This window comes from Sitophilus oryzae, unplaced genomic scaffold, assembly GCF_002938485.1.
Source record: "Sitophilus oryzae breed Bouriz unplaced genomic scaffold, Soryzae_2.0 scaffold_183_pilon_pilon, whole genome shotgun sequence".
Taxonomy (NCBI): domain Eukaryota; kingdom Metazoa; phylum Arthropoda; class Insecta; order Coleoptera; family Curculionidae; genus Sitophilus; species Sitophilus oryzae.
Window position 1 is genome coordinate 110,534 of NW_022146546.1, and position 24,728 is coordinate 135,261.

The 24,728-nt window shown below is 34.1% G+C and overlaps 1 protein-coding gene and 1 long non-coding RNA gene across 7 annotated transcripts in view; one reads left to right on the forward strand and one right to left on the reverse strand.

Moving 5' to 3' along the window:
- The window catches only part of LOC115883226, a 426,275-nt gene that overhangs the window by 88,701 nt on the left and 312,846 nt on the right, over positions 1-24,728 (reverse strand). For all 6 annotated transcript variants that reach the window (XM_030901551.1, XM_030901550.1, XM_030901553.1 and 3 more), the window contains one exon: positions 2,568-2,615. In XM_030901551.1, the coding sequence (XP_030757411.1) occupies positions 2,568-2,615 (48 nt within the window). The remainder of the gene's footprint in view (positions 1-2,567; positions 2,616-24,728) is intronic.
- On the forward strand, positions 2,524-3,115 carry LOC115883228. The gene is made up of 3 exons (XR_004050355.1): positions 2,524-2,643; positions 2,811-2,906; positions 2,974-3,115. It is a non-coding gene; the product is annotated as an uncharacterized LOC115883228 (long non-coding RNA).

A 24,728-nucleotide genomic window follows, 5' to 3' on the forward strand; every position in this document is an offset into this window, starting at 1 on the left:
CAGAGCTGTGGACTCTGAGTGCAGACGCGAAGCGCAAAATCCAAGTTGTTGAAATGGACTACCTTAGAAGAAGTGCAGGTATATCTAGGATGGAAAAAAAGACAAACATCGAGGTCAGGCGTATCATGAATGCATCGGAGGAGACAGTACTGGATTGAATCGAAAAATCCAGCTTAAAATGGTTTGGACATGTTCTGCGTATGCCGGAGAACAGGTGGCCAAAAAGAGTTTATCAATGGGCTCCCCAGGGCAGAAGAAAGAGAGGTAGACCTAGAAAATCCTGGAACGGAACGGTTACGGAAGCAATGAAAGCTCGTAACCTAGAAGCTGATGACGCTCTAAATCGAGATGTGTGGCGTAGGGTAACGGGAAGGCAGCAATAGGCTGTAGTTGGAAATGAGTATTAAATACTTAAACCAAATCCCGTTTATATATATATATATATATATATATATATATATATATATATATATATATATATATATATATATATATATATATATATATATATATAGAAAAAAAAGTAAATTAAATTTTCTTACTGATCTTTTCTTATAAACAAAAACTTTGTGTGTTATGCATGACTAAGGAATTAAATTTTCCCAGTGGAACGTCAAAAACAAAACGGATCCGTTGACGTCTGGTAACGGGAGTCGGATTTAAGCGTTTGACGATGCATATCGGATAAAAGTCATCCGAAGCTATAGAAAACCCAAACAGGAAATAGTACATCTCACTTAGAGGCGTAAAACATATAAGGCGATTATTTCGTACGGTTTTCAGTTTCAGAATACCTTTAGTTTGTACAGTTATTCTATTGGTTTTAAGAAGATATAATTACATTATGTTTTTTTACTATTTAATATTGTTTGATTGTTGATTGACTATTTCGCTTCCTGTTCTCTCTAAATATTTTACAAGGTGTCTCATCAATAAATACAAGTATTTTAATTCCGACCCCAGAGACCCGTCCATGATTTGCACTTATTTAAAGCTTACCCTTGTACAGTCCTAATATTTAGGGTATTCACTTTTTAAAATGTAATATGACAACAACTCCCAATTTAAAAATGTGCCGTAAACTAAAGTTATTTCGAACATCATGCATATACCGTATGATCAAAAAAAAACGGTGTCTTTACCTTTAAACTATACCATTTAAAAACCATTTCTACTCAATACAAAAATAAATTACAGCCTTCTTAAGGCCAAGTGGTAGTAAGCGCCATTAAGCTTCTGGACCTTCCGCCTCTTCACATAGTGATCCAGGCGGAAGCAAGAATGGGACTTTACATTGATAAAAAAGATAGACTTGAACTAAAGTCGTCATCGTTCATAAAAAAAAAATTAGTGACAAGAGAATTTATTTTAGCGTAAAAGAAAATATTTTGCCTGAAGAAAAATTCTCTTAACTCAAGAAAACTTGTTCTCTTGAAAAATTCGAAAATTTCTCTTGAATCTAGTTTCATTCAACCAAGTGCAAGTTACTTTGTTTTAAGATAATAACAAAAATACGCTAGGAAGTACTTCATTCAAGAAACATGGCCATTTTTCCAATAGCTAAATACTCTTTTGATGAAAAATAATAACGACACGCAAAGATGATGACGAAGGACGGTATATACAATCAGTTGGCAGTCCGATAAGTCGTAGGAAAGCTAGGCTAGAACCGGAGGAACTATGCTCCCATCCTATCAAGGACCTGCATAAGCTAGTGCAGGGCACAGGGATAGGAGAATGGGTGCAGATATAGAAGGGGGACAAACACAATAGGCCTCAGAGGTCGCAGTGTTTCCGGCAGAGGACGGCCCCTTGTTATGGAAAAAAAAGCGCCATTAAAAAATAAAGAAGGGTACAAGCCAAGTAAATGACTTCGCCAAAATTATCCTCAATTGTCATTACCTAACCGTCTTTGACACCGTTTTTTTTTTCGATCGTATGGTAATCTGTAGTAGCAAATACGTATTAAATTTAAAGTTAATAGAAGTCCAAACGGAAAAAAAAATAAATATCGCCATTTTGCTGCGTAAAACAAATCCGGATACGATTTATAACTATTAAATATTTAAATTACTTGTACACGAAAAAATGTGATGATACCTACTTTAAACATATTTGTAATTCATTGTATGCAAAGCAGCTTGTCACCTGCGTATGTTCTATATAGGCGCCACTTACTATGAGTCACATAAGTAAAAAGTTAAACTTTTGAAACGTTTGTATCAGATAAAGTAAGTGGATTTTTTAAGTTTACTAAACAAATGAGTAAAAATTGAAGTGATTACTTTTCAATAAAAATGATGGGGCAAGACAATAATTAGTATCTAGATTAATTTAAAAGCTTTAGTTAACTATACGAAATGGTTTGAGAACACTATTCTATCTATTTTAGCAAAGCCTTAGTAAAGTTTAAAATCCGAATGATGTGGAAACCGCAAGACGATAAATCGGCGGACTGGTTCTGAATAAGCTGTGATTAAAACCAAACCTACTAAATTCCGGTCACGACAAAGAACCTATCACCGACAAACGTAATTAATCGCCGATACAATCTGCGACGTACTTACCGGAAACCTGCGATCCGCTTGTGCTTCCTGCGCTCTCTGGAATATTTCCTGCAAACAGAAGAAAAACAACGTGTAGGTAGGTGGAAACTGCATACGAAATATCGCACTTGCATATTATCTGCATATAAATGAACGTGTACGAGAGTTTAATACAATCGTTAATGTTGTTAAATAATAATAATATGCATGTGTCGATTATTTTTAATGGTATTGTTTTAATTAGATTTGTTTATTTTTTCTAAGCGACAAACAGAGATTACTAATGTGTCCATACAAATACAGATATGAATAAATATGTAAATACCAGACAGGATGATTCAAATTAATGCTAGGAAAATGGTAAATAAAAATACAGAATTGGTAGATAGGATCCAAAAAAACACTACTTAAAGTATATTTTTTATAGGCTTTGTGCATTCTCCGCCAGTGCTGCCACCACCGGAGAATACCGTAAACAGCCGATTAAACAAATACACCGGTTTAAATAGCGGGTACATGAAAAATGTGTTATAATATTATTTGAAAAGTATTAGTAAGTGCAATTCGTGAAAATTCTAAAAAATATAAATGTGAGTTTATTATAAGTTTTTTTCTTTTATTATAGTAATTGTTAGCATTCCCTAATTTCTGACTTTTACTTTAACATACAAGTGTATCTTATATCGTCCAGTATAACGTCCAGAGTTTTTAAAATGGCATATACGACGTTATTATAGTACTATCCTTGATTATGTATACAGGGTGTTTCAAAACAAATGCGAAAAACTTTAGGGGGTGATTCCTTGTTCAAAATAAAGGGTAGTTTGCTTTATAAACGTTGGGTCAAAAGTCAACCATTAGGGAGATATCGCGGTACAAGGATGGCGAAAAAATAATGTTTTTATTTTTTATCTTGAAAACGAAAAGAGATAGACTAATGAAATTTTATGGAAGCATTACTGTTATGAAAACACACTTTCAGGTAATTTTTTTACTTTTTTAAAATGAGTGGAAGGGGTTGAAATAAACTACCCCTATCATTCTTGTTAACGAAATTTAAAGAAAAATCTTATCAAACACATTCAAATGCTTTAATTTGGATAGTTTAGTTTGTTTAGAAACTTTTTTACTTCTTGTGTTTTTTTGATAAAACTCACCGATTAGAAATTAAAAAATAAAATGTAAAGCATTACATGTCAGGACAAAAAACATTTTTAGATTAAGAATCTAGTGATAATAACGATAATAATAATCATCTAGATAATAACGTATTGCAGTAGAGTAATGTCAAATAAAATAATATTAGGAACATCCTAAGAAGTAACAGCGGCCGACTAGATTTTTTCCTAAAAAAATTACAGCAGCCCACTAGATTCTATATCAGAAAATGTTTTTTGTCCTGACATGTAATGCTTTACATTTTATTTTTTAATTTCAAATCGGTGAGTTTTATCAAAAAAATACAAGAGATAAAAAAGTTTCTAAACAAACTAAACTATCCAAATTAATTTTTTTGCATGTATTTGATAAGATTTTTCTTTAAATTTCGTTAACAAGAATGATAGGGGTAGTTTATTTCAACCCCTTCCACTCATTTTAAAAAAGTAAAAAAATTACCTGAAAGTGTGTTTTCATAACAGTAATGCTTCCATAAAATTTCATTAGTCTATCTCTTTTCGTTTTCAAGATAAAAAATAAAAACATTATTTTTCCGCCATCCTTGTACCGCAATATCTCCCTAATGGTTGACTTTTGACCCAACGTTTATGAAGCAAACTATCCTTTATTTTGAACAAGGAATCACCCCCTGAAGTTTTTCGCATTTGTTTTGAAACACCCTGTATAAACATGGGTACTATTTTTTTCTGAAAAGTTGGATATATCAGTTACTTATTTAAAACTTTAAACTGTTACAATGTAATCTAAACTAATATTATTAAAACAGTATATTTTAACCAAAATACTCTGGATAATGAATATAATCTACGATCTAAATGGCAATATTATTGAGAATTCTAGACTCATTGCCAATGGAAATGTAAATTATTTGGAAATAGAATATTTATACTCCAATAAATTAAACATAGTTACGGATAATATAACCTGTCCGATATAATTGTAAGCAAAAAGTTATCTAGAGATGTATAAATATATCGATATATTAATATTTCGATACTAAATTCAGTTAACACAGTTTTATTAAAAATTACATCTTACATCATTACGCTCTAAAGCAACTGTAGAACAACGAATGATTAAATGATAGGCAAGACATAAAGAAGTCAGTAATATCAATATAAAAATTCAGTTTGATATATCGATATCCTGTTGGAAAAGAACGTCCCTAATTTCGTCTAAACTGTCAAATATCCGGGTTATTAACTTACTACACGGCCTGGCCGCGATCCAAGCGATATAAATCTCGGAACAGTGCAACCGCACATGTTTCTAATTCCTAATAATTTTAATTAAACATTAATGTCCTAGCGATATATTAAAGGTGATATATGAATATGTTTGTTCTTTCTGGATTTGTTTCTGGCAACATCGACATGTTGCGCAGACAATACAAAAAAAAAGACAGTAACCCCGTTTTGCACTCGATGTCGCATATAAATAATTATTATTCGCCAGTTTTAACCAATAACAACAGTTTTGATGTTTTTATTATGTATAAAATTTAGTGTTTACCTATCGTGTGATGTCGTTATTTTACAGCTACTCCAAACTTATTGGTGGCTAATACAACTCTCTGAGCACCGAATATTAATTATTTAACTGTGCTCTGGCTCTACACTTAATTTTCCTTCGATTTTTCCCCCACTTAAATTTAAGAAACACAAAACACACGTAATAATACAATTCAAAATAAAAAATATTTATAATTTTCCAGAACGCAGGTTTTTTGGTATAATTTGACACAAATTATAACCTATAATTTGACAAGTTCTAAAAATCTTAAGTCGAGTTCATACGCATCTGCTTCCGTGCGTCGTTACTACGCATCTACTTCCGTCACTCCAATAATATTAATATTTAATTAATATAAGGCAATAGTAGAAATAATGTCAAATCTCATGTAGAAAGTCTGTTAATGTCTACAAAAGCACATATTCAACAACTTTGTTATAAATTGGTATCTAATCTTATCAACATCTAATTATTTATCAACATTTATAGTGATCGTATCAGGATTAGAGACATCTTTATTTCTATAATAATTATAATGACTTGGCGCTCGTACGGCACCATAATTCTTCTTCTTTATGTACCGTCTCCATATCGGAGGTTGGCTATCATCATTGCTATTTTGACCTTGGAAGCTGCGGCCCTAAATAGGTCAGATGAAGTGACATTAAACCATTTTCGCAGGTTTCTGAGCCAGGATATTCTTCTCCTTCCAACAGATCTTTTTCCTACAATTTTTCCCTGGATTATGAGTTGCAAAATCTCATACCTGGGCCTCTCATGATATGGCCGAGATATTGCAATTTTTTTTTCACTTCCTTGAGGATCTCTACGCCCTTCCTCATTCTCAGAACCTCCACGTTGGTTACATGTTCTGTCCATGGTATTCTCAACATCCTATGGTATGTCCACATCTCGAAGGCATCCAGTTTCCGCTTGCAAAGCTCGTTGAGGGTCCAAGCTTCCATACCATACAAAATCATCCCTCAATATCATAACATTTGAGCATACGAGTTCTCAGATCTAGGCTCAAATCGCGGCTACAGAGCACCTTCTTAATCTTCACAAAGGATGCACGGGCCTTCTCAATGCGAATCTTTATTTCTGAACAATAATCCGCGGTGCAGTCGACACTTGTACCCAGGTAGTCATACCCCTCTACTCTTTCGAGCTCCTCGCCTTCCGCGTACAGATGTTCATTGGGCACTCTGGTCTTCTTAACATTGAGTGTCAGACCATATTCTCGACTAGTTGTGATGACGTTATTTAACATATTCTGAAGGTCTTGCATGTTTTCAGCGAGAAGGACTGTATCGTCCGCGTAGCGCAAATTGTTCAGTGGTATGCCGTTAACTAGTATTCCACCAGCATCATTTTCGAGGGCTTTGTTAAAGATTTCCTCTGAGTAGACGTTGAAAAGGAGTGGTGAAAGAACACATCCCTGTCTAACTCCTCGTTTGATATCCACTGCTCCCGTCGTTCAGATTGGACGCGAACAGACGCACTTTGATTAAGGTACAGATTTAGTATTATTTGTATATCTCTTGTATCGATATTTTTTTACACCATAATTATAAGAGAATAATCTACCATCTCGATTACTAAGTAAATCTAAACAGTGGGTGCCGAGCCACAGCGGCATCCAAGGCAACGAAAAAGCCGATGAGCTAGTTAGGCAAGGATCATTGGCATCCTATCTTGGTCCAGAGCCAGTACTGGGAATACTCAAATGCACTAAAGCTCTGGATCAAGGAAAAACAGAATGTCCACTGGAAAAACAGACAGGGGCACAGGTACAGCAAGACCTTTATCCAAGGATCAAGCTCTAAAACCACAAAAGAATTGTTGATGCTTATCAATATCATCCCTCAATATTAAGAAAGTCTTTGCTGCAGACTCTGCGATAAAGATCCTGAAACAACGGAGCACATAATATGTCACTGCGAGGCTCTGAATCGCAAGCGACACTTATTTAGGAAAGCTAGGCTAGAATCGGAAGAACTATGCTCCAATCCTATCAAGGACCTACATATGTTGGTGCAGGGTACAGGAATAGGAGAATGGGTGCAGAAATAGAAAGGGGGCAAACACAATAGGCCTCACAGGTCGCAGTGTTTAAGGCAGAGCAGAGGACGGCCTTGTTATTGGAAAAAACAGAAATCGAAACAGTGCACAAAAAAAAATATAATGATAATATTATAATATTATAATATAATGTGGTGTATAATAGTATATTATTCAACGAGCATATTTATAATGGTTAGTTTAGGTTAGTTTGGTTAGGATGGTCTATGACACTCGCGTGCGGCTCGTGTCATAAACTTCATCCGCGTGAATAACAGCCATTATATGAGAGTAGAATAGTATACTTTATCCAGGACTATCAAAAAATTTAGATAATATTAATATAAGTTTTTATTTTTAAAAAACAACTTTTGAAACCCCCCACAGATGAATGCAAAAAATAACATTGAAAACTTCAAATTTTTAAATCGAATTTTAGAGTAGAAAATGAGGGAATTTTAACATTGTTTCTTCATAATGGTGTTTAATAATTTTTTACATGGTGTACAACAAAAAATATTTTAAAAATCTCGTAACAAGAAATACAACTTTTGAAATACCCAACGGATGAATGCAAAAAGTGACACTGACAACTTCAAATAGCTCTTGTTTGGAGTTTGGATCGAAATATCCGTGGAAGCGGTAAACAACAAAACCATTATTCACTAGTGAATAATGAATATTATTATTATTTCATAAACTCATGTATAATAATCAAATTATAGACGAGTCGTGGATAAAGTATTTTATTAGTAGAATATGTTGCCGTGCAATTGCCTTGCCTTGCTTGCAAATGAAACAAAATGGCACACTTCGTACGTCCTTAATTGGATCATAAAACAAGGAGAACAATGTAACGGAGCCCATTAAAAATGACGAAACCACGACAGGCAGAAAAATCGATAGTTTTGAACCAGGAAACGGTCATACGGATTTATTTATGACCCGGACCAGACGTAACCTCTCGTAATAACCGTCTAGGTTTCTTGTTTACTCACCGGACCATAGTTCGTCCGATTGTCGTGACCCGCAGGATCACTTACCTACCGGCCGCGGCCTGCCTCGATTTTGTGCTTTCCGTTTCGCCATTTGTCCCGATGCAGTTTTGCCATCCGAAGATAATTATTAAAATACAGGGTGGTCCGAACTACATTACGGAAACTTCGGCAGCATATTCTGCAGATAGAAATAAGTAAAAAAGTTCGTATAAATGTATGTCCTAAAATGCTTAGTTTCGGAGATACAGGGTGTAGAAGTTTCATTTTTATTTCGATTTTTTCAAAGTTATATTTGTATTTATACGTCAATATTTGGATGAAAATTTGTGTCTGGGATTTTTTTGACATGAGAAATTTGATTTTGATGTCAATATGACTCCTACTTGTATAGAGCGCCACCTACATATTTTTTAACTGGTTTGACGAGTAATAACTTTTCGTCCGTACCTGTATAAAACTATTAAGTAAAAAAATATACATTTGCGATATTTTTTACGTAAAAAAAGTATTTTGGTAAAAATCACTACGAGTAATGGTTATCGAGATATTTGGAATCTAAATTACCAATACCTGTCATCATTGACATAAATTTAAAGTTATTAGTTCTTCTGTGAATTAAACATGTTGTTTAAATAGTTGTTAGACTGAAATCATAAATTTGAAATGTTTTTGTGTCAAAAGTTCAACAAAACTGTTTTATCATCCTTTTTTCGTTGAAAAATTTATGATTAATTAAAACAAAATAAAAAGTTCTTAAATTTATCATTTAAGTCAAATAACTATCTACCCAACATGTTTATTTTTTGTCAATAATAACTATTTCTATTCTAAATATCTTGAGAACGGTTGCTCGTAGCGATTTTAACCAGACATTTTTTACGTAAAAAATCACAGAAATGTAATCAGTAGTATACGGATACGGACAAAAAGTTATTCTTCCCTTCAAAACAGTTAAACACATGTAGGTGGTGCTCCCTACAAATAGAGGTCATATTGACATCAAAATCAAATTTCACTTGTCAAAAAAACTCCCAAATACCAATTTTCATCCAAATATTGACGTTACTTCAGTAACTATTTGGAAAAAAAATGAAACTTCTACACCCTGTATCTCCGAAACTAAGTATTTTAGGACATACAGTTATACGAACTTTTTTACATATTTTTATCTGCAGAATATGGTGCAGAAGTTTCCGGAATACAGTTCGGAGCACCCTGTATAATGCTGGTCTGGGTATTATTGCATTCTAGACAAAATAACCCTTAAACACCCATGCTATGTATCAACATAAATGATCAACAGGGTTACCTTTAAGGACCTCGTCAGACGAAAAATAAGTTCCTTAACTATAATTTTTCTAAGAAGAATGTTTCTTGATCACAAAAAAATAAAATTATTCCTTTATCCACAACGAAATTAGAGAATAAAGTCTGAATTTATCTTATTTAAAAGAATATCAATATTTTAATAGCTTTGCTTGATCTTGATATCCACTTGAGAAGAACTATACAAAAAGCAAAGTTTCATTGATTCTTTTATTATCTTGTATTTATATTTGTAACGTTTAATCAAAAATGCAAATTATACACATCGAGCTCGGCAAACTTGATCTACAGTTATTCCCCTATCTCATAATGAGGGTAAAGATCAGCTCTAAATCGACTCGATGTTTCCGTGGCTTACAATAACGTAAATCATTAAACAATTTGCTTCATTCATCAATTTAAATTAGATTCATTCGTGCTCATTAATCATTTTCCCTCTCTGACAAATTGCTAATCTCACAATATTCACGAAGTGGGTCGGTCGCTTGACTTCTGGAGAATAGGGATGTCGATTTAAGGAAGAAATATCGATATAGGGTGGTTCCGTTCTTAAGTGGTCTTCCGTTCTTTGTACCACTGGCTAAGTCTCTCTAGTGGTTCGCCAAGACTATAGGACCCCATGGTCTTGATTTTGATTTTGCAGTCTAATAGTAGTCTTGGTCTTGCAGAGTCCAGTGTTCGTCTTGGTCTTACTGCAAAACTCATGTAAGATTTACAATATTTTTAACAGATTTAGCCTCCCACACATATTTAGATAACCTCTATTTATAATTTACAATAACAATAGACCATTATTCTTGTCTATTGTTAGCTATGAGGGTCCAAATTATCCCTGCCGATTTCTTAATATCATGGTCCCATCTCAGGTTTGGAGTTCTTTTAGGTCTCTTAATTGCTCGTGGGTACCATGCTGTAATTTTTGTGGTCATCTGCTGTCCGTCCTTCTTTTTCAGGTGTCCTACTCGTTGCCACTTGAGGGATTTGATTTGCTACCTGCAGTTTCCTTATATGTCCATTTTAAGTGTCCAGGTTTTCCATGCATACGTCATGACTGGTAAAACACATTGGTCGTATGTTTTCTTCTTTAGATAAAGTGGCATTCTAGATTGGGATATGATTAAGTTTCTTCCATGCTAACTTAATTCTTCTGTCTACAATATATACCTTACTGTAAATATAAAAAAAAACAGAACAGATTCATCTATATTGGGGAAAAACCATCGACGATATATATCAACCCAAAAAATCGATGTTTTTGCACATCTCTACTAGAGAAAAAATTCGACTAACTGTACAGCAGCCGCAACAACAACGAGCAAGATCGATATATTACGCTGTCTCGTTGTTTAATTATCGGTTTGGAGCGAAAGAAGTCGAAACGAGACAAATCGTGAAAATGAACCGACTTAATAGAGGTACCACGGTAAGTGATCGAGAAGTCACGACAGGAAAAGGCATTGCAGTCGTGCTGGGGAGAGATTACGGCTTGTACTTGTTACACGAGGCTTTTTTACAGATCCTATACAAATCAATGTTTAATATTATTGTCCTTCCTTCTATAATACGATTTTTTTTTTCAATATTAAGAAACATTAAGCCTGTAAGAAATACTGTGCTTCTTTCCATTTTATGTCCGCACATCCCAGTGCTCCTATATCAGTCTCCTATCCCAGTGCCCTGCACCAGCTTGTGCAGGTCCGTGATAGGATGGGAACATTGTTCCTCCGATGATGGGAGCATTGTCCCTCTTACATAGCTTTCCCTCACAGAAATCGCTTGCTATACAAAGCCTCGCAGTGACTGAAAACATTTCTGAAAAAATGGAAATTAGAGCATTTATTTGCTATAGGGAAATTGGAACAATTTTCGCTGCACGTCATCAATGACACCATGCGTCGTCTTATGGAGTTTGCTGGTAACAGACATTTACTTAATGCACCTGTTCAGATAATGCATGCGTGACTATAGATAGAATAAGAATATAGGTATATCGATTTTTTATGCAAATAATTACAAAAATTTTAGAATTTCAAGTCGTCGCGTCGTAAAAAATTCAAAATGTGACCAAAGCTTATAATTTCAATAATTTGTTTGCTTTACTTTGATTAATCGTGATGTAACATTTTTTTGTAATTTGTAGAGTGATGAACCACCCCAAAAAATACCAAGGAGTGTAGAAGCAGAAATAACTACTATCGAATAACAACATCACTTTACTTACTACAGACCAGGAAAACCTAAATTTATCAGAAAATAATATACCTCGTAATATGCCTGTATATGATGTATAGAGTCCTCTTAGATCAAAATAAATTTTAGTTGAGTCAATGGTATTCGCTATTGGTTTAAGAAAAGTGTCTCTTTAATCAAGAAATGTCCCTTTTCAATCAAGAATTTTTGCATGAATCAAAGAGACTATTGTTCTTGTAGCAAAAACCTCTTTGCATATTAATTTTGGGTCAAGAATGAAATACTTTGGACAGATAGATTCTTCTATTCTCTAAAGTAATTTTTTAAAGCTTATGAAAAGATAGTTAATGCTTTGGGCAAAGAAACGGCGTTCTTGGCCCTATTGAAAAGCGCCAATCTTTTGGGTCAAAGTCATATTCATTTCGACTGAGAGACCTTTTTTTCAGTGTAGGATACTTCTTAGAGTAGTCCCAGACTTAAAAACAGTTTTAATTTTACATTGCTAAGCTATTCATTAGTTCACACTTAAAATGTTGTGTAAGCAAAATAAATAAAGACAATGGAAGTCCGAAATTCTTTTAGTTTTAATGTGCTCTGCTGTTTCAGAATATTTATCGCAGAGTTTTCAACAAAAACTTCCTTGATAAAGCTGAACGTGTTCAGGTTGCATCGAGGGTAGCACTTGATAGCTATATGTCCTGTCAAGAGATCTGTTGTCCTTACTTTATCCCCCTTTACCCCCCTTTATCCACTCAGTGTTGAAAGATTACATAAGATAAAAAATATCTGATCACGATCTTCATCGTAACCAATCTGCATAAGAATCCAGTAGTGCATAAAAAACGTTTACTGACACAGCGGTAGTTTACCGTGGAGAATCGAATAAAGACCTCAGCATCGGCGAATGCAACTGGGTTTTAACTATACATATGTATAACCCGTTCGTCTTTTCTAATAACAGAACTGTCAAACCGTCAAACGGAGCCTGACAGCGCGATCACGCGGCCGAGATGTTGAACTACAATATAAGTAGCGATCCTAACAGTTTTTTTAATTATCTCCGCGGGAATCGGCCTGTGACGGACAGCCTAAAAACTGCGTAAAAGACTAGAGGCCATTAAAAGCCGAGTTCTATTTTGTTTGTATATTATAGGCGTTCCTCTGGTATTTTAAATGCCATATTATATCAATCGGAAAATTACGGTACAGTAGCGTTACATTCCGATTTTTATTAAAAAATGTGGCATTATAAAGGAAGGTGCCTAGTTTTCATGTACAGGGTGTACTAAATTCGAAGGTGACTATTGGAAACTCGGAAACCAAAAGTGATATAGTATGTAGTATTCTGTGATTTGTCTAAGGCTTTCGACTGTGTAAATCATAGTATCTTAATTAACAAATTGCAGTACTATGGATTCAGGGGAGTGCCGCTCGAATGGCTTAAGTCATATCTTGGCAACAGAAGATAGCTTGTGAGGATTGATACGTCTATGTCTCCTTGTAAGTCTATAGAATGTGGCGTCCCTCAGGGTTCAGTACTTGGCCCTATTTTGTTTCTGGTGTTCATTAACGATATTGCAAATCTAGACATAGCGGTAAAATCTGCCTCTTTGCGGACGATACTAGATTCACTTGGAGCGGCCCAGATGTTACGGCACTATATAATACTATATCCAGTGACTTACGCACCATTAAGTTTTGGTGCGATTTTAATATGCCTCAACCTATCAAAAACTAAAGTTTTGTCATATAAAAGTACTATACAACCTTCTGTACTTAATAACACCACTATTTACGTCTGTGAAATTCTGGACTTGTTGTAGACAACTCGTCAAAATGGGACTTGCACATCGAAGCTTTATCAAAGAAACTAAGCGCTGCCTGTCTTGCGCTAAGATTAGTTTCTAAGGAAATTAACTTATCAACCTCAAGAATAGTCTATTATGCCCTTTTTGAGTCGCATCTTCGTTATGCCCTTCCATTCTGGGGTACTTGCTGCGCGACAAAATTTGATGATATTTTCAAACTTCAAAAGAGAGCAGTTGGATATTTATTGGGACTGAACAGTAGAACTCACTGCCAGAATTTCTTTAAGAATTTCAAAATACTCACTCTTCCTTCCTTATTCATTTTTGAATCCGTTTGCTTAATCCGCAAGCACATAATCTGCTATTGCCGAAAGGCCATCTCACAACTGCCCATTTAGGAATGCGGAGCACGATCTTTATCTGCCAATCCCGAGCTCAGAACTAGTTAAACTACAATACTGTACAATGCAAAAAAAAAGTACAATCATCTGCCTTTGGATATCAAGTCGCTGTCACTCTTTCCCGCATTTCGCAAAGCTCTGAAATCATACATACTGGAGAGAGCCCTATATGCGGTAAACGACTTTTTTGTTGATGTTTAATCTTGAACAATTTTGAATTTTATGCATTTTATCCCTTGGTGGGCTGGTACCCAGAGTAGGGGGACTTTATTTTCTTTGCCTAATTTATTCAATTTCTCTTGCATAAATAATCACTAACTACCCTAAAAAATTATAATTGCAAGTTAAATGTAAAATATCATTACTGTGTCTAGTCTTTACTCTGCCTATAAGAATATAAACAAAATATTTATGGTATATTTAATATATCAGCGCTTGATGATAAATAATATTTTCGAGTTCTAGATATAAAGAATCCCAAATATCTTGTTGTTTCAAGTGCATCAAATCGTCTGCCCGCTATATTATTTATTAAGACTGTTAAATTTTCGGATGGGGAATAAATCAAAACCGAATTAAAATACTAATAATGCTGGTATGTAGGTTAACATAAATTGCGTTTTGTACTTGTTGACATTTATGAATTTATGAATTACGATTCTGTATTTTAAATCGGCTGCACTTAGCCGTGCGGCCATTAAAAATAATTGACATTTCATATCAGGAAATAAATTATATCAGAACCCAAACAATTATATAAGAGCAATAACGAAATCCATTATTAATATTGTCCTGGATTCTTTTAGCTATTAAGTAACATCTAACGAGTATGGATATTACAAATTTAAATTAATTCATGTTTGAGAAAAAATAGTTCAGGAATAAACTATTGTATTTACATACTCGTATACGCGGGGCCAAAATTGATTCATGGACACAATTACCGTATAAATTAAGTACAGGGTGGGTCAAATTCGACGCTTTTAAATGGAAACACCCTTTTCTGTAGGAGATAGACAAAAACTAATATCGGTGTCTGGAGCTCAATTTTTGTCAAAAACATGATGGTGAAAACCGCTTATCGATATCTGTTACCGTTTCGGACTTACGGGGTGTTTTTCAAAAATATGCATTTTTAATAAATCGCTGTAACTTTTATGCTATGGAATATGTTTTTACGTAGCACCTTTTTACGTAGACTTTAATGGTTTAAGTATAATTTTTGTAAAATTAATAATTTAAGAATTATCAACAGAAAATTTGATTTTTTATATGGGACACCCTGTATATTTTTAGTTTATTGAAAAGAATTTAAAATTACCTTTCCAAAAATACAACACACTTGATATTTTGCTCGATTCCTCTTCGAGATATAGAGTATATAAAAATTTGCCCGCTTTAAATAAGTAGGCTTTGAACGGCACCGGCTATAATGCAAAAAATTCAAGCTGTGAGCATTAATTAAAAAGAAAATAATATTTGTTATGAGAGATGCAGAATTTTATAACAATTTAAAATATATATTAATCAACATCAACACATTTAAAGTATATCTAATAACAATAAAAATAAATAGCAAACCAAGACATGAGATTTTGCTACAGGTGTTCGACATATCAACCGTCTTCTGTTATGGACAGACGGGGCAGTTTTTGAACATTTCTCGCGGAATTCATTAACTCAGGGGGGGGGTGAAAAATACCCTCTCATAACTGCTAAGTATTTCTAATTCTTGTCTAGATTATACGGAATAAGGAACCTTTATTCTTCAGCAAATATATCCATAGGATTAGATCCATGGGCACTAAGTCAGGCGGCCTCGACTGGCCAACAGCTGGGATCTTGATTAGCTATTCAATTATTCTTGAAATTGGCTGCAAAAATTTGCTGATAACTTCAGCGTTCAGAGGCGGTGCGTCGTCATGCTGGAAAATATGTTTTCGAGTTCCATTAAGGGCATATCATCAATAAGGGGTCCAAAACCTACTAGTTAAAAGCGGCAAACTTTTTAAAAATTCTGTATTTCGAAGGGATTATAACAAAATATTAAGTGTGCTATATTTTTTGGAAAGGTAATTTTAAATTCTTTACAGTTAATTAAAATATAGAGGGTGCCCCAAATAAAATCAATTTTTCTGTTGATAACTCTTAAATTATTAATTTTAAAAAATTGTACTTAAACCATTAAATTCTACGTAAAAAGGTGCTTTGGAAATGTTTCCATAAAATACAAAATTTTCCATAGCAAAAGTTACAAAGATTTGTTAAAATGCACATTTTTGATAAACACCCCGTAACTCTGAAACGGTAACAGATATTGATGTGCGGTTTTCACCATCATGTTTTTGATGAAAATTGAGCTCCAGACACCGATATTAGTTTTCGTCTATCTCCTATAGAAAAGGGTGTTTCCATTTAAAAGCGTCGAATTTGACCCACCCTGTACAAGGGTATATGGAGAATTATTGAAAGAATCTAATTTATATGTAGTTTACACTTCTATAGAGCATTATCACAGCCTAATCATACCCAGCCTGCCGACGTACGATCAGTTGACTTAAAATCTGCGTCCCTACTTAGACATTATATTATGCTATATAACAAGCTGGATTCTGAGCTCCACTGAAATTTGTCAGGTGAATCCACCAACTCCCTTGATAAACCAACTCATGGTTTATCGATGGTACAATGACAAGGGTGTCATGCTTTAGAGACCTTTTAGAGCCTATTGGGTGACTTTTTGGAAAGAAAGTTGGTCAAATATTTATATATACCGATTTGGTCATTTTAGAAGTGTGGTCTGGATTTTAACGTGTAAGACAGTAATGTAGGCAGCTTAATGGAGAATCAAATGTATTAAAAAGAGATAAAAGTTGGGTTGACATATTTCTTCTATGTGGTATTGCGGAATTTTGCATCAAAAGTTCAAACCGCACAAGTAGGCGTTTATGGAAAATGTTGCATCTAGGGTTGGAATCTTATTCTTCACAATTACTTACTCATTTTACCACAGATGTAATAGATTATATTTAGCTTAGATATATACTCTGTTTTTTTTTCTCAGGTAAGATTTCGACAGACGATGACAGAAAAAAAGGAGATGACGTCCCATACCAATCTATTTATTTTACTAAAAAAAGTTTCTAATAATTTTTAAGTTAACTATGGATGGGTTTAAATATAAATTCGTCATGCGTCGTCACTTGTTGTTTTTAACCAGTTTCATTGGTTTATTTCAAAAATGACAGATCGTATTTCAATTTTATTGGTTTGACGGAACGATGAACGACAAACGGACGCCGATGCGTATGAACTCGCCTTTAGATTTTGACGTTTGTCAAAGTCTTGCCAAATTATAGGTTATAATTTTGTGACAACTTTTGTCAAATACCCTGCGTTTTGGAAGATGATGCATTTTTGATTCGTGTTATTACGTGTGTTTTGAGTCTTTTGAAGTCAAGTAGAGGAAAAATCGGTGAAAATTAACTGTCAGAACCCAGAGCACAGTTTATGGTTAATACTCTTGCCCAGGCAGAAAGTCTTATACAGGTACACCAATAAAGTTACTATCAATAAAGTTCGTATACCATCTCGTCGTAGATAAGTGCATCTCGAATATGGTAGAAGAACCATACTAAACACATACTAAAAACTGGAGTAGCTGTAAAATATCGACATCACACGATAGGTAAATAATGGATTTTAGTACTGCAGAAAAATAATGTCAAAAGGTACTGGTTTCAAAAAATTAAGATTAAAGTTAATTAATCAACCTTTAGATAAAGTATAAAACTTGGTAAGTGTTATTATTAATCAAATAGTTTGTTTTATTTGTGTTGTTTTATTTATTCCTGCGGAATATTACAAATTTGTATTTGTACATAAGTTATATTGATAAATATAATCATAAATGCGGGAAGTTTCATAAAGCTTGAAAGTAAGAAATAGTTCTTTTATATATTTTTTGGTATGTGGTGTCTTGTTTTTGTTTGTTTTGTATTAACACATACCGTTTTTTATTAAATAAAATAACCCGATTACATTTTTTCAGTTTTATACAGTTTTTTTCACAATATTTTGAAGTTACTTGTCAGTCAAATTTTAAATAAATATATTAATTTCCTGCTATGCGGTCCAGTTGTACCAACTTATTTCTTTGTAAAATAAAATAAACTACTTTCAAATTAAAATGACAGACACATCTTTCACTGTCAAGGATCTTCTCGTTGGACAGACTATATTATCTTCATTTCAGTTTGAAAGTTTTTTGATGTTTGAAAGTTTTTCATGTGAAAGTTTCACATGAAAGTTTTTAAAATAGTTTAGTAGTTTTTAGTACTACTTAACAAACAAAAAGTGTGAGAAAAAAAACAAAAAGTATTTTCCAACAAACCCGGCAACACTGTATGCCGCTTTTGATTTTGTCTATCTGTCTGTCAATCGGTCGTTTATATTATTCTCTGTCCTACACATTAAAATCCAGACCACACTTCTAAAATGACCAAATCGGTATAATCGGTATAAGCTTTAACTTATTATAATTCAGAGAATGAAGAATGACCCTAGTAGTAGTAAAAAATAGACGTACATATTTTAAAAAATTAAAAAAATAAAATAGTGCGTAAAATCTCTGACTACGCCTATGATAACGTGCGTGTCCATCCATCTACAATCGTAGCGTGGAAAATGCTGCTTTCAATTAATCACTATTATTTCTGCGTAGTTGTAAAGCTAATAATTAACTTTTCTGGGCCACAGAACAATGGTGTTATTCGAATTTAGAGGATACACATCAGTTCTTTGTTATTTCCAAAAATTCCACTAAGTGTTATATCAATATAGATGTTAAAGTGATTTTGTCTCACATTTTTTTTAGAATTTAACGGCAACGTCAATTTTTCATACTGACAAAAATAAAAAATGATCCCGGAAATACAATTTTGACCAACAGAAAATAAACACTCCATCGATCATTATGTCCTATAATGATTAAAACGGTGTTTCATCTATTTATTTACATTCTACAAGACCAGACCGTCAAATTGACATTACATTGACCACAAAGCTTTAGAAACCTGAACGTATATCGCACTGATACATATAAAACAAGTAGGGATGAATAACAAATATCGACATTCTAAAGCATCGATACACATGATTATGTAGTTCATGCAGGCATCACCGAATTACTATCAGAAATTAAAGAAGAATAAAATTCAAATAGATCACCGAAGTTAAGCGACGTTAAGCCAATGTGAGTGGACGGATGGGTGACCGTCTGGAAATTCTGTCGTTCTGTTGTTCTATGACAAGAATGTAAAATATATTGAAATCGGATGAGATTGAATATCTCGTAACTAACAGTAGATTTAGACACTCGCCAAAAAGGTAGGCCATTGCCAATGTTATAACCTGGGACGGGGGTTCGGATTCCGCTTAAACAAAGCGGGCCCCGTCCAAGACGTTAACTTAAAATACATTACTTTACTAGAAAAAGATAGGTCATTAAAAAAGCTACAACAAAAGTTGATAATTTTCAAATATTACCTATCACGAACGCTTCACAAATCGAAATATTTTATAAATAAACATTCCTAAGAATAAAGTTAATAAAAGATCACAGACATCACAGACGGCAATCAGACACCTTAGGTTAATGATCCAATTTTTCTATGAGCAGGACCGTCTTATAGATCTGATGCCAAATTTATGATGTAACTCTCCTAAAGTTCTACGTGGAATAGGTGTGTTTGACGTGAGTTTCACGAGTTTCTCGAAACCACCTATATTTAGAATTTTATTACTGTATTTTTTATCGGTGTAGTTTACGAAAATATAAATCAATGGTTTTATAACAATGGATGCATCAATTGGACAGATCATACGTCACAGATGTATTTTAAGAGGCAAGAATTTATTATTTGAATCGATCATCGTCTTAAAATAAAAAAAAAATATATGTATGTATATATTATTAGTATATTAAGGATATTAATCATTTTTATATCTGTTTTTCTGTGAGCTTTGCTTAACTGATGAGAAATAGCTATGATGAATATAGGAAAGGAAATTTAACAATATTTTCCAATCCATCACTGTCATAAATTAAAAATGTTTATTAAAAAAATCATTGTATCTATAACCTATAATTTATTCTACCTACCTAATCTAGAAATAATTGATTTTAATAAATACGATGGTAATTAATATTACTTAGCGTTATTACATCACACAGTTAAAATAGACTCTTAGATTTATGATTTTTCTACTACGATTGCATATTTAACTATACATATATCATTAGAATTAGAATTAGATTTCCCCTAGGAGATGCAAGACCTTGTCGTTGGCGGGGAAGCTCCTGGTCAGTTGCTGGGGGGAATCCCCTCTAGCACTTGGCTTGGTCTAAGAAGCATCTCACTCATCGTCTTGTCCCTGACTGTAGTGTCGTGGCCAGGGAATTGCACCAAGACGTATAACGATACCGGGCGGGCCTACGGACAGCCTCAACCTTGGGGCACCGGTGGGCACCCCATTGTATTTTACCCCTTACTTCTACATGCGGGGCTCTGTAGAAGTGGACCGACTGTCCCTAGCGACTCATAGGAATACTATGAGATCTGGTAATAATAGTAATAAAAACATCACCGGTGAAGTTGTGGGGAAACCCCCTAGCGACACTGGGAACAGTAACAATGAAAGTTCCAAGGGGCCAAACCAAAGAGAACTACAGGAGAGATGGACACTTGCGTGAGACCATCCTCCGCAAGTGGCATACAAGCTACCACCTCCTCCAAGGGTCGGGAGCCTACCTCCTATCTCTAAACCCAACAGGCGACACAAGCTTTTTCGTCTACCCGGCCTGGGTCGTAGCTCCTCGACTGTGAGGGACGGGTCTCCGTAGGAAGTCCTGGGACTGTATGATGAGTTATAACTCAAGAAAGGGGGACACAATAGATCTCTAAGGTCGCAGAGATTAACCCCCCTCCCACTTATTCTAAATTCTACATATATCATACGTTCCATATCATTACTACTCTTGCTATAGTAATTACTATTTACTATAGTAGTTACTATGCTAGAGTAATGACATATAAAACAAACCCAGAGTTCCCAACTGGCCAAGGAGTACGACAGAGAAAAGCGATATCCCCAAAGCTGTTTACAGCAACACTAGAAGAAATCTTCCGTGAACTGGACTTAGATAGTCAATTCAGATAGGCAATTTCTTAACCATCTAAAATTCGCTGAGTGCTAATTGCCAATAGTCCTGAAGAACTAGAAGCACAAATTAACGAACTAAATACAGCCAGCAATACTGTAGGTCTCAAAATTAATTTAGCAAAAACAAAAGTAATGTACAACGAACTAGTAAACAGAAAAGACATTCTAATATATAACACAATACTTTGTGAGACACTGGAAATAGTAAAAGAATATATAAATATATATATTTAAGACATTCACACACAGCTCGGGATCTCTACTACCACTATTCAACAGAAGAATTAAGTTAGCATGGATTACTTATGGAAGAACCTCAACCATATTTGAAAACATTCGCTCAATGTATACTACCAGCCATGACTTATGCATGCGAAACCTGGACAGTTAAAACGGATATTATAAGGAAACTGCAGGTCAGTTAAAACGGATATTATAAGGAAACTGCAGGTCGCCGAACGTTCAAAGGAACGAAATACACTGGGAATAACCCAATAACAGTTAACCTAATAGGACTACTCATTCAGTCAAAAGTGTCTGCCAGGTGCATGCGAAAACTCTTCGATTTGTGACGTCATTGTAGTTCTTGTTATGGTTATTAGTTTTTATCCGGCAACCAATAATACACACACGTGCATTATTGGTTGCCGGATGCAAAACGTTCATTATCTAGTTTATTTAAACACCTTATATGTATGCAGTATAGAAAATTAACTGGATAAATCGTATTAAATACTGGGATAATGCATTTTTAAGAATAGCAGTTCTCAGCATCACCTTTCGCAGGCATTCTTTTTAGACTACTTCCATATTTTGCTTTAAAATAATTAATAAACAATATCGTAGGCACTTAGTAAACAGTTTGTCACAATCCACAACACAAAATGAACGTATTTATACACTATATAGCTCTAAAACCTTTAAAAACACCTTTTTCACATTTAAAATTGACAAAATAATTAACTCAACATTTCTCAGCTGTTATTTTTATAAGTTTACCACAGGCAACCAATAATACACGCTATCATGACAAGGACTACAATGACGTCACAACTGTCAGCTGAAGCGCGGGAAGAGGCGAACGTACGTCTTATGAGGATGAGCAATCCTATTAGTTTACCGTTCTTGGGAATAACCAAGAAAGACCGTAAAAGAATAGAGTTAAAAAAATAGTTAGTGTAGAGAGTTATTTTAACTAATAATTTAATTTAATAGAGTTATATATATATATATATATATATAATAATTAACTTTAATAGAGTTATTTTAACAGAACGTCAACGGTTTCTTGTAGACGTATCTGTTTTAAAAAAAAGTAAAGTGTAATCGAATAGTTGAATTTAAATATTTTAAATAGTTTTTTTCTTTATTCTATGTATTTTTTTGCTTCCGACGACGGAAAGAGATAACTTTCCGAAACGTTAAGCATTTTTTTTCCTCTTCTTCTCTTTTCTGTTAGGCAAATTTGTATTACTGTAAACATAACTTCTGACAAGCAGCGTCTGTTTAGGTTTAACGCAGAAGTGTTTACAAAAAATAATTATTTTATTTTGTAGATTTTCTTGCAGTGCAGTGGCGAAATACCCATAAAGGATTTTTTTGGAAAGAATAGAGTTGATACGACAAAAGACCCAGGTAATAGATGTCCTCCACAGAATCAAATTCCTCAAGCGGCATTGGGCAGGACACCTGGCAAGAAGAACGGACAACAGATGGACCACAAAAATTACAGCATGGTGAGGAATTAAGAGACCTAGAAGACCAAACCTGAGATAGGACCATGATAATACTTAATATCTTAAATAACTGGGGCCTACAACCAACAATAGACAACAATGGGCCCAACCATGGTACAAAGAATACAAGGTATGATCGATAGCGGCTCCAATTTCGTTCAGTTCGCGCATACCACCTGTGACGTCACTAGGAAAATAATGAATAAATAAAAAATAAAGTAAGTTGACAGGAGATCTGCATTTTTTGGGGTTATGGTTAAGAATTGTTTATTTTTAAGACTTTTTAGTTCGTTTAATTTAATAATTACTAAAACCAGCAGTTCCAAAAATATATTTAAAAATAATAATTATCTATTAACATGGATTTGGACGATAGGTAAGAATACTGAATTTATTTCTATATTCGGTATAAAATTGTTTATTAGGTTTTTAGTTTGCGATGTTTATGGTAAATAATTTTCATTTTCATTGCCTCTGAATTCACATGAGGACAGAGTTGAGGATATCTATGGAAAAGTAACCACAAGAGGAATTGTTACATCATTTAAAAAATATTGGGAAGTTTATTGTTTCCCATCGAAAAGTAGAAAATGCCAATGCAGATGAATGTATTGTAATTGTGATAGAAGTAATTCCAAGGGTGAAGTTTATTATAATTAGTGGAAGTAATTCCAAGGGTGAAGTTTATTATAATTAGTGACCTGTGCTTTTCTTTTTATATGTAGATGTTTCTGGTTTTGAGAATAAATCCGTTGAACGACACCCAAAATTTAGAGGAAGTATTTGCATACCCAGAATATGCCCATCAAAGATTATATAGCTCAAATTTCCTTTAATGGTAGGCAATTATTCAATGCAAATTAACTTTTTAAGTGACTGAAATATTAAATAGTTTACAATATGGTATATCATTAAAAATATATTACTTTTAGGTACAATTAGGGCCTGATACATTTCAAAAAGTAGAATATTATTTTATATTAAATGAGGTATTGTACCAACAGTCAATTTATATTAATACCGGAGATGAAAAAATAACAGAATAAATAGTTCTTTTTTTATACTACAAAAATAAACTATAGAATACAACAGTATTTAAAAAAATAAATAAAAAGTTATGTCCCGGCCGAGATTCGAACTCCGGTCTCTCGCTTCCTAGCCCAACTCCTTACGCACTGCTCCACAGTAACTTGCTTAGCGATAATTCAATGAGGGTATATAAACAAAAAAACAGGTTTATAACAATAACTTGACGATTTGAACTGGCGCGCGGAGCGTGCTGACCAATAGCGCCTGTTATCACCTGTGACGTAGCGACCAACCTGCGCAATATCATACCTTGTATTCTTTGTACCATGGGGCCCAACTACAAAGAGAGTATCTAAATATGTGAGGGAGGCTACACCATAATTGAAAATGGTTGAATAAAATGATGGAATGAGTTTCCAAGCTAACTGGGTATTTTTTTGGATCATACGATACCTATAAAATAAAAAAATAAAAAATGCTATTTTTGCCACCGCGCCTTTAGTCTGTCACTGGCTATTATTATTATTACTATATAAAAAGCTAGAAAGAATGTTAAAAAAGGAACTACGGGCCTCAACTACCGTTACACCTTTTTACGTTAATTACCCAAAAAACGGATTTCAAAAAAAAAAGACCAAACGAACGAACCTCTTCTCGGACATCGCGTGCTCCACACACAACTGTACATAGTGTACGAGCGACGGGGTGACCTGTATTT